This window comes from Perna viridis, chromosome 8, assembly GCF_037379345.1.
Source record: "Perna viridis isolate PV_CMFRI_1.1 ecotype Kerala chromosome 8, ASM3737934v1, whole genome shotgun sequence".
Lineage (NCBI taxonomy): Eukaryota > Metazoa > Mollusca > Bivalvia > Mytilida > Mytilidae > Perna > Perna viridis.
Window position 1 is genome coordinate 3,104,281 of NC_142452.1, and position 11,314 is coordinate 3,115,594.

The following is an 11,314-nucleotide window of genomic DNA, read 5'->3' on the forward strand; positions in this document are numbered from 1 at the left end:
TTGATTGTTTAAATATACATACATATATTCACTTGTATGTTCACACTATTTCAAGCATTATGAATTACTTCCTTTGGGATGATTTAATACAGACTAAAACATTTAAAAGTAGTGGTAGTATTCTGTATTTATTTTATGCATACATATAATTTCATGTTCTGATAATTGCATGCTGACATGGCTGTTTTATATTTTCCGTTACGTTTTATAATAATTTACAGTTTTAAACTGATTTCAGAGAGACAATTAACTAGAACCAAAAGGTACTACTATCCGTCTGACCTACGGGAGAAAGAGATGTTCTGTCTCCCTTATTCTTCTGAGGAGACCATACCAATACCCCGGAGAGACAAGAGGACTTATTTAGAACAGACTGGGCTCGCCTGTAGAGTGTCATTTAGTCAAGAAACTAGTCATGAAGAAATTGAACACATGGTTAGAAAAAAGTTCGCCAAATATTTCGATTCGCCGTTCCAGTATACTTTTTTAAGGTGTGATAATTCTTTAAATTCACTATCATTTGCTTTCCACTAAAAAGGTCCAGGTAACGTTAGACTATTACCTGGCACCTGCTATCGTTCCCTAACAATACAAACATTGATACTGCAGATTGCGTGTATCTCTTCTGACAATACATTGTTTCAAAACCATTTTTGTAAACAATCAAAATTTTGGGATTTCCCTGTGTACAGAAAGAACTTTGGGTTAATTGTTATTTGTGGGTCATGCATTGCAATAGCATGTAAATCCTATTTAATTCACGCTGCAATGGAACAAATAACTTTAGCGCGTTGTTAAACCTAGATTTAACCCATCATTTCATTTGAAATGCCTGTACCAAGTCAGGACCATTGCGGTACCACATGCTGCGGTGCGGTAATAATATGTATTTTGCCAGCTTTGTTTTGGACTTGTCTAATTATAGTGTTCGGTATAATTTTGTTGTTACCCATATTGTGAACCTAAAGCGATGAAGGAATTGGAAATCTCGTTCCAGAATCACCATCCAGGGATATACATTAACAATCACTCGGAAGACAAATACTGATCGGAGCGCGGTATTAACTCAATATAATTTTGTCAATATAATGATCGTAGCTTTTGTCTCTCAATATAAATAGTGCATGATATACGATGACTCCTTATGAAAGTTCATTCATTCATTCATTTAATTCCTCCTTAGGAGATGTTACATATAAATCATATACAAATCTCGTCAATGTGCAAAATAAATAAAGTATTTATAAAGAAAAATCGTTCCTTAAATGACACTGTTCATTAAGAAAGGTTCACTGGCCGAAAGAATGAGATTTGGTTCGGCTACTGTCCAGATGGTACCAAGCAGAATGTTACACTGGGATGTGTAGTCCATATATATGAAATTTTAAAATCCGTCAAAACCGAGGGTATCACAAAGTTTACAGTACATTATATGTTGATTGTTACCCAGGGATAAGCAGTTCAGTATTTGATGCTGACAAATATTGTCTGAATGTAATAAGCATAGCGAGCAGTTCCCGGTCTTCATGGGTAAAGTCCATAGTTTAGAAATTTTCTTTGCAATGCGTAGCTCTTTAGCCGAAAGTAGTTCATATTTCCATATAGTCGCCGGGATTCCAAGTTCTAGAAGTCCATTGAATCTGTTGAAGTCGGAACCACCTTGCATTCTTTAAATTTTGTCAGATTCTTTGGTGTCGTCTACGGCTTGTGATACAATATTTTTCCAACTTAACTTTGATGGGAAATTACCAGAATATACATAACTGACGAAGATAAGTTGTAATCCATACCTGTTTAAGATTTTGACAATGTCAGGAATAAAGCCGAATGGTATCCTTTGAGGATTGTAGAAGTATTGGAAAGGTCTGTGAATGAACAATTGTTTAGGTAGAATATCAGGATTGAATTGACAAAGTTTTTGCAAGAACATAAGTTTACGTTTATCAGCGACGGATGGAAGACGTGACAAGTTTAGCATGCTTTCGCATATATCAGATCGTGTTCTTCTTGAGAATCATTGTACATGTTTCACGACGTAAAGTGTTGGAAAATGTTTAGTTCACATATGTCCTTCTGAGTACAATTATTCAATAACTCGCTGCCATAAAGAACCGTTGGTATAACTATTTTATTGTATAGACTGCAAACTGTCAGTGGATTTGTTAGTTGAAACCCCATCCCAACAATACTGAAGTGTGAGTTTTCGACAGGATAGGTCGGACAAATTAAATAGATAGATATTGTAATGCCTAAATGTTTCTTCTTGTGGAATTAGCATTAAAACCACATTTCTAACTCCTTCAGTTGTTTGTGTCAATTTAGTTCAATTTTTTTCAATGTCTGAAATGAACGAGAAAATCTTTTTTTCCAGTGTTGAGCATTAAGTCTTTTTATGCCACCGTAAGTAAAGGTTAGAAGACATATTTTTAATCTCCTCGGTACGTTTCGCTAGTTTTCGTCTAGTAACTCAAAATGCTTACACCAATTAAAGTGAAACTTTGAGAAATTGTATATATTCATAGTAGGAACCGCATTTTTTCGTTTTCGAGTTTTTAAAATTAATTCATAAAAATAGTGGTGTTTTCCAGTTTTGGCACAATAACTAAAAATGTTTCTATGGTAGTCCTACTTTGAGTAGTTTGAGTGAATAGTCCACATGTAGTGCGGGGTATCACTTTGTTTAGTTTTTTTGTACTTTTAATTTGGAGGTTATTTTATCTGTCTGTCCCTATCAGTGTTAAGTAACTTCTAAAATCTAATTGATATTTAATTGTAAATTGATACGTAATACTGGGTCCGATCGTGAAATTTATAAAAAGGGGGTTGCAGGCTACTACTTTCACTTTTTCCGAAATTTTTCGTAAAATCAATAAAATTGGCTAACAAAGGGGGTGCTCCAGCCATTGATATATTAGCTAACAAAGGGGTGCTCCTACCACGAAGATATTGGCTAACAAAGAGGGTGTTCCAGCCACTGAGATATAGTCCACTGTTAGAAAGTTGTTCAAAAGCTTTGGGAAGATGTCTTCACTTGAGCATAAGGCAAGGATTAAATCTTAGTCAGAAAGTGTTAGTGGTAAATTAAGTATCAGTTAATAGATAGTTTTATGATTTTGACAATTGCTATTTCTTCCGTTGCAGCACAAAAGGGACGATGAAGACTAAACGTTTGTATCCAGTGGATGAAGTATATCCCGATTTTATACCTACCGGGGAAAGATTACTATCTCTATCTACAAATGATAACATTTACATCATGGCCAAATCTGGTCTCAAAACTCAGGTAAATACATTTGGTTTACAAGTCAATATTATATTTAACATACCAATGTTTTACATTTTACTAGAAATTGAAATTATCGCTTTCATTTTCTTCTCATTTAAGACTGTACTGTGTCTTATTGCATTTTTTACCATAAAGCAGTTTTTTTGTCAAAATATGTAATGTACGAAGTTGAAATGTCATTTTGATAGAATATATATTTGATTATGTACATGTATATACTAGTATATGATATCAGGCGGAGTTTTCCTCAAATCCTTTCATATTTCCTCAAATTTTAAATTTCAAGCAAGCCGATTGGCAAAAATTCGAGATAAGGAAAGATTTGAGGAAATCCTCGATTTGAGATTTTGTATGAATTTAGTCTGAACTACTTGTCACTACATTAGATTGAACGAAGTAAGAGAAATTCAATGTAACGTCTTGTGCGAAGTTGCTCTTCTCGTCTACGTGTTTTGATATATTACATTTGATGACTGTATTTTTTGTGATTGCTAAATTTTATATAAAGTATATGTAGATTGTCGTGTATATATTTATGGCCAGGAAGACCCCAACACAATTTAATGGCGAACTGAATTTATTGTCGATGTATTGCCTTGAACTACATAAGGCTTTCAGTTTCACAAACTTTTATTGCATTTCACATCAAGGGGAAAAAGTGAACTAATCTCTTGTCAAAAACGTCTAAACTTATGATTTAGAGTTATCATATCTCAAATTCTACACTTTTTTGTAAAATAAAGGAAAATGTTTTTCTAACGGTATAATCATTATAGTCATTGCTTCAAAAGGTCGTTTGAAATAATTCTCATTGATCGCCATGATCAAACTTTTTCGTTACAATTTTCTTATCATGAAGTAGCCAGAAATAACATTAGCAATTCCAGAGGCTCATTTTTGTTGATGCCTTGTTAATTCTTTCCATCTCTATATTTAATTTTAAATATTATTTGTGTCTTAGTTTCTCTTCTGTTGCTCTCGCTAAATAAGATATTTGTTTATAATTGCCAGTACTTACATTGACCTAATATATATTTTTCAGGATCTCACATTTCAAATATTGTGATGTAGAAGAGGATTGGGTGACGGTGTATTGCATTATAGTTTATACTTTTGTATGATATCAAACAACATTATAATATAAGCTAGAGTATAACTTGTGTATTTTTATACGACCGTAATTATATGTTGTATAATAGTAGGGCGCTGTCGTCAGTGTCGTCCGTAGACGTTCGGTTTTCGTGACAGATGTTCTAACAGACAATTGGAATAACTATGACAACAAACTTACCGTTACTATTGGTCGGCCTGTTTCTTTTCTGTATAATGATAAGTTATATAAGGGCTACTACAGAAAAAAAAGAATAGACTAGTCCAGTCATGAATATAGATAATGTTACTGTATTATCTCTGAATAACTAGAATTACTAAGATTTGATATACCCATACGGAGAGACAACTGATATACTTTAGTCTACTTCATACCTAGACCCTAACCTATACATAGATGACATGGCGTTTGAAATCGAAACTTTATTACAAACGTGATGATAATTACTTTCCAATTATAAACTTTCCCTTTCTCGGTGGCAATATACCAGCTTGTGGAGTTCATATTACATATGAAATATGACCTGTTTAAGTCGAAAATGTGATTTGTACAATGACTTCTTAGTTGAGGAAGAATGCTGTTAAATATGCCTGTACGACAGGTGTATACTCGGCTTTTGTTATCATCACGGAAGTTTTATGGTCGTCATCACAGTTTGACTGACAGGGATGATTTTTCTGTATCCCAGATAAGACAAAAAAAATCACGTTTTACTGGATTGACAACCCATCGATGCTTAACGAATTACTTGCAATGTGACTGATGGTGTTGGTCGGGCAGAATGTGCTTACCTTCCCGGAGCATCTCGTGTCAGTCTCTGTTTTTGTGAGCCTTGGGCTGTCTTGTTTTACTTATCTTCAGTGTAATTGTACTGTATTATGTTGTCTACATTTTGTTTATTTTGGGTCGTCTTTCTTTCCTGTTTTTTTTTCTTTTGGTCATGTCTTTACATTCTGATATTTCTGAGCTATCCTTCTGATTTGATGCTTCAATATTTTCTGAAACAACTGTTTCACATCAATTCTGCCATTAGATAATATTTTATATTTTCCAACTAATGAAAAAGGGGGACCATCATCCAGCAATGCGTGTAATGATCTCATTCATTCTTTTTTTTTAGAAATGCCACCAGGTTTCGATTATAATATGCATTTCTTTTGAAAAAAAATATCTTCTAGCGTTTAGTTGAATCGCAATGGAAGACATGGTTTTCAAATACAACTTGTTTAAGCCAATATTGAAATTCAGTATATAGAAATACAAAAACTGACAAAGGACAACTACGGAGCAAGTTCATGACTTGGACATACATTCTATTGATCGATTTATTTTTTAGTGGAAGTTGAATAATGGTCTGCTGGGTTTGCATTGTCCAACTTTCCAGTGAGTTCAATGTACGGTTCGCCTGGTTGCCTAGTAATTATTAGCTCATCTGAATCAAAGGTCCATGTGAGAGAGTAATCAAGAGAACCAGGATGGCAGCGGAAATAAAATAAAACGAAATACAGGGACAAAGACCGGACAACGAAAACAGACACACACAAAAAGTCCGATTTAAAATTTAATGAATAAACACAGATAACATCATCAAATACTTCTAATTAAATAATCACAATGATTTGAACATTCAAACTCCATATTTCTACAATCGCTTGGACCAAAAAATGGAACTACTGCGACCTTGACATCCCTATACAAATGCATCAGTACGATTCTGTGTAAAAATCAGGCAATGGGTGGTATATCATTATTCTCAACTTTTTTTTTTGTTTTGTTTTTGGGGTTTTTTTTTGTTTTATTTTATTTATTTTTTTGTTTTATTATTTTTTTTTTGTTTGTTTGTTTGTTTTTATTTAGTTTTTTTTTTATTAAACTTAAATATATTCAATACATCTAAGCATGAAGCATCTGTAATTTTGTGCCTACCTAAAGTGAAAAGGTGTGAGAAAACTTTCCTACCATTTTTCCATGGTGCATTTCAACTAAATTTTACCTATCAATATCTTAAAAAGACAAACTTTACAAACACTTTCATTGTTATTTATAAATACTTGGATAATTGAATAAAATCTCGGCGTTTTTTTTCTCTTCATGTGATTCGCATTTTGTGAATTTACTGAATTGCGATGATAATAGGAACACAAAGGAGAAAGTGTGGTAAGGACCCCTTTTGGCCGCTTAATTTTGGCATTTTTGAACATTCTATTAAAGCTGATTTCTAGGTAGTAGTAGAGTAAACTGCTCGCACGAACAGAATATAAGATGTTTTTGACGAGATTTATGACGTTATTCAAGAAATAACAGAATGTATTTATGTAACTTTTACAAAAACCTTTAACTTTTAACATTTCTGCAATTTTTAAGATGGGTTTTGTGTAGAACGGAAGTGGTCACACATATGTTGACTCGTGATATTTTACACGAGTTGTGACTGACCATTATACACAAAATATTTAAAAGAGTGAAAAACTGCACAAAATTTGGTGTTTCCAGCCTTTTTAACATATGATTGTGATTTACCGTCTATGTACTTGATTCCTAAACTCCACAAGAATCCATACAAACAACGTTACATAGCTGGATCTGCAAAATGTACCACCAAACCTCTTTCAAAACTTTTAACTTCAAAACTCACAGCTTTCAAAGAGGGTCTGCAGTCCTACCACAACACTTGTTACTCCCGTAGTGGTATTAATTCAATGTGGATCCAGAAAAAATCGAATGATCTTTTGGAGACAATCAGTTCAAGACTATTATCAGAATATAATAGCATTAATACCTATGATTTTTCAACACTGTATACTTCTATTCCCCGTACTCAGTTAAAATCCCGACTTAAAAAACATTACACATCGTTGTTTTTCAAAAGAAAGATGGTACACCTAAATACAAATATATAGTTCTTTGTAGAGATTCCTCGTACTTTGTAAGAAATAATTCCAAATCATCTTCCAAATATACAGAAGATGTTTACAAAATGCTGGAATTTTTAACAGACAACATATTTGTCCAGTGTAGTAGACGCGTTTTTCAACAAATGGTCGGCATTCCAATGGGTACAAATTGTGCTCCTCTACTTGCTGACCTATTCCTTCACACTTTTGAGGCTTACTTTACACTTGAACTCATCCGAAAGAAAGAATATCGTTTAGCTAGATCCTTTAATCTCAGCTTCCGCTATATAGATGACGTATTATCTTTAAACAATTCTAATTTCGGGGATTTGATACATCGCATCTACCCAAAGAATTTGAGATGAAGGGTACTACAGACACTGTGAAGTCGGCCTCATATCTTGTTCTTCACCTAGAAATCGATGGTAAAGGAAAACTATTGGCCAAACTTTACGACAAACGTGATGACTTTTCTTTCAGAATTGTCAACTTTCCTTTCATCTGTGGCAACATCCCTTCAGCACCTGCGTATGGAATGTTCATATCTCAAGTCATACGTTATGCCAGAGCTTGCCGGAACTACACAGACTGTTTGTATCGCGCTAGAATTCTAACAAATAGGCTTCTGGAACAGGGTTATGTTACTACAAGATTGAAGTCATCACTACTGAAGTTTTATGGTCGTCATCATGAACTCGTGGATCGTTACGGTGTATCCATCTGCTCCATGAAAACTTATTTGTTCAATGTGTCATAGTTTTCCTTTCCTCGTTTGTCTACCCCGGACTTGGCTTTTTTTGAGCAACTCGTTGGGTGTTTCTAGGAAAGCAGGGGACGCTGAATTACATTTTTTTGATTACCGCTAGAACCTTGGTTCCCTTGATTACTCCTACAAAAGGATGATCCCAGATTTGGGGTTACCTCGCTTCAACCCATTTTTTTTTCAAATGAAATCGAATATATCACTATTGCATCGGGGTCTTTGAAAATTGATGTAGCATTGGCACTCACTGACCTACGTAAAACTTTCATTCGTTTCAAAATTAAAGACCTCACGGCCTTCAAACACCCTGACAGAGAATCAATGTCTTCTTGTTCTCGTTATATCCATTTTCTTACATAGTCCTCCATCGCATCCATAAGAACTTGAAAGTTATGATTGCAATTTATGGAGCGTGGTTCACGGTATTTGGGACCTTTAGAAAGGATATTACGCAGAAATTCGTTTTCGAATATGATTAAATCTCCCGTAACGACGATACCGGAAGGACCATACTTGAATGGAGAGATTTTGCAAGAACAGTCAGGTGGTTTGGTCTTGAAGTACTCAATCTCGAGGTTCTGCAATAGCCTTTTATAATTGAAATTTTTTTTGAATGCAATAGGTGAAGTACAGGAATATGAAATAATTGGTATGGATTTGTCTTTGAAATATGGGGGAATTTTGTTGGTAACGTTTTTGTGATGGAGGATGTTAACCAAATTATTTGCATCTATACCTTTGTTGACAAACGGTAGTGGAAGAAATTATCGTTTTTCTTCTTCTTGACTTTTCATATAAACTGATTTAAAGGATCTGTGGAAACCAATATCAAAAATGATGGCAACAAGTCTGTATAATGATGAGGTAGGGTCAGAAAGAGGAGTGTCAAGACTTGCTTTGTAAAGGAGTGTAGTAGAGTGGGAGATATAAAATTGAGTGTAGATTATACTAGTGGGGCTGCATATTTGATAGTGGGAGCAAGCCCTGTGATTTAGCCAATATCTCGGAAACCATAACAGATAAAAAAAAATTTCCATTGATGCAATGATCTTTACAATTCTTTATGAGTTGAAGTTTTAGGATGACTCTTGTTAGAGTTAGTACCCATGAAAGCGACAAATGAACAACGTGAGCGGTTCAACCGCTTATGAGTCTTTTGTTTTTAACCATATGTAAATATCATCCTTTTACTGCTGTTGTAGTAATTCTAATGTTTCTTAATGTTTCTATTAATTGCTTTGCTGGGTTTTTCCTATTTTAAGAGAAGCTGCTTCATGTCACTCATGTGTATTTGTCTCTTTATATATATATATAGACAAGATTTAAATTTACAACTCAATTTTAAATGCAATATAAACCTTGGAATCAAGGCTGTGATAAGATTTCTTACTATAATAAATCTATTCCTTATCTTTTCCAGAAGATTCATTACAACCAAGCCGATGTTACTATAGGGTGAAGATTACCTGCTTACATGATCCAGGAACCTTAGTTGTCTCAAGAAGGGTGATTGAAGACTCAATAAATGTCGGTTTGGGTGAGTTTGATTAATGAAAATGTGATCACATAATGATATGACAAATTAAACCACTTTTACAGTAGATATAAGATATGTTTTGATTTTTCTTTAACTGGTGAGAGAAAACATTTCTTAATAACCTACACTACAACATGAATCCCCCGCCTGCAGTCAAATGTAGGAAATCCATCAAAGCATAACATATGAATGTGTTATTCTGATTGCATGTTACATACGTTTACACTTACAGTACTTTAAAGAATTCAACAAAAATCCATGCTTTAACGGCCTCATAAAATCATACACAAAAAAGTTTTTAAAACAAATTCGGGAAAACTGGTCGTAATTTTATACCCCAGCTCCGAATGATAGGGGTATATTGTTTTACCATTGTCCGTGTTTCCGTAACACTTTTTTTCCGGCAGTTTTCTCAGCGACTACTCATTACAGCGGCTTGAAGTCTTAAAATATATTCTTCCTGTATGTATAACATATGGTGGGATACATCTTCGGAAAATTTCGACAACAACTTCCTGTTAACCGAGAACTTTGTTTATGGTTGAAAGCGGGGTACCACTACTGTGCCATCGCTCACAGATTTCTTTTTCTTTTTTTTTATTTAAAGGGACACAACTCCATAAAAAAATCAGGTATCCGAAACAAAACTTAAATTGTATGCACCTCAATATCTCAAGGCGTTTAGAAAAAAGTCCAGAAAACTGGTCGTTGCAGTTGGACGGAATGACGGACAACGTTAAAATTATATGCACGAACACTTATTGACTGGGACCAAAAAATAGCAAAAACTTCGACCCACATTTGTCTGTTAAATTTAAAATCGTCAACGAACACTATTTTCAGTTCATATTTATATGCAAGTTTTAATAACTATGAAATATATTCACTCTCATTGTCAGTGCAATTATTTTAAAGCAGGAACTTCTTTACCTTACCTGCATATTGTTTTTAATTTTAGGACATGCAAATGATGGAAAATCTGTTCGAATCCCTTTGTATAGCAAGGAAGCAGATGTAAAGAAGTTCATGTGGAATATTTTTCCTGTTTTAAACAATATAGACTTTGATTTAATGAAAATGGATAAAAACAGAAATTTGTGCATGTTACCAGCGCATCTATGCACTCCAAGCTCTTGGAAGCGGTCGATGGTTCTTGGAAGATCTGCTCTATATCTTCGTCCTAAGGTTAAAATTTAGACTGTGCAATTTAACGCATGCCTTGAAAATGAACTCAGTGTTCTAGGTATACTTTGTAGGACAATATTCCGCATTTAAATGTTATCATAGATAATAAATGTATCACTGAAAATAGTTACATCTTATGTTTCGTCGAGTCTTAAGTGGAATCATGAGTAGGCAGTGTTAAAACGATACGATATTCGCAAGTGACTAAGGTTAAATTTAAAATATAGACAAAACATATCTTCAAATGTAACTTGAGAAGGGTGGAAGAAAAAGTATATAGCTCTTTGATTTTCTGGAGAACTCTTAGTTTCAAAAATTAAAATCATCGTAATTTAATGAAGCTTTTATAGGGTCCAGGGTTCTGGAAAAATTATTCATCTTCTATCAGTAAGAAAGTTATATTATGTATCGGTACTAGTGTAACGTAGACTTGTATTATTCAAGGAATGGCTGTTATATTTTTTGGTCTATGAATAAATAACCTCAGTCAACGTGGTGCACACTAAATAACCTACGCAGGTTGTTTTTAAGTGTACAC

The 11,314-nt window shown here is 34.0% G+C and overlaps 1 protein-coding gene across 1 annotated transcript; it reads left to right on the forward strand.

The window, feature by feature from the left end:
• The first annotated feature begins 297 nt into the window (after positions 1-297).
• On the forward strand, positions 298-10,569 carry LOC148608959 (uncharacterized). Its single transcript, XM_088541891.1, has 5 exons — positions 298-491; positions 3,142-3,283; positions 4,329-4,401; positions 9,475-9,591; positions 10,550-10,569. The coding sequence occupies exons 1-3, from the start codon at positions 298-300 to the stop codon at positions 4,350-4,352; spliced, it is 360 nt and encodes a 119-aa protein (XP_088398017.1). The 3' UTR covers positions 4,353-4,401; positions 9,475-9,591; positions 10,550-10,569.
• The last annotated feature ends 745 nt before the right edge of the window (positions 10,570-11,314 follow it).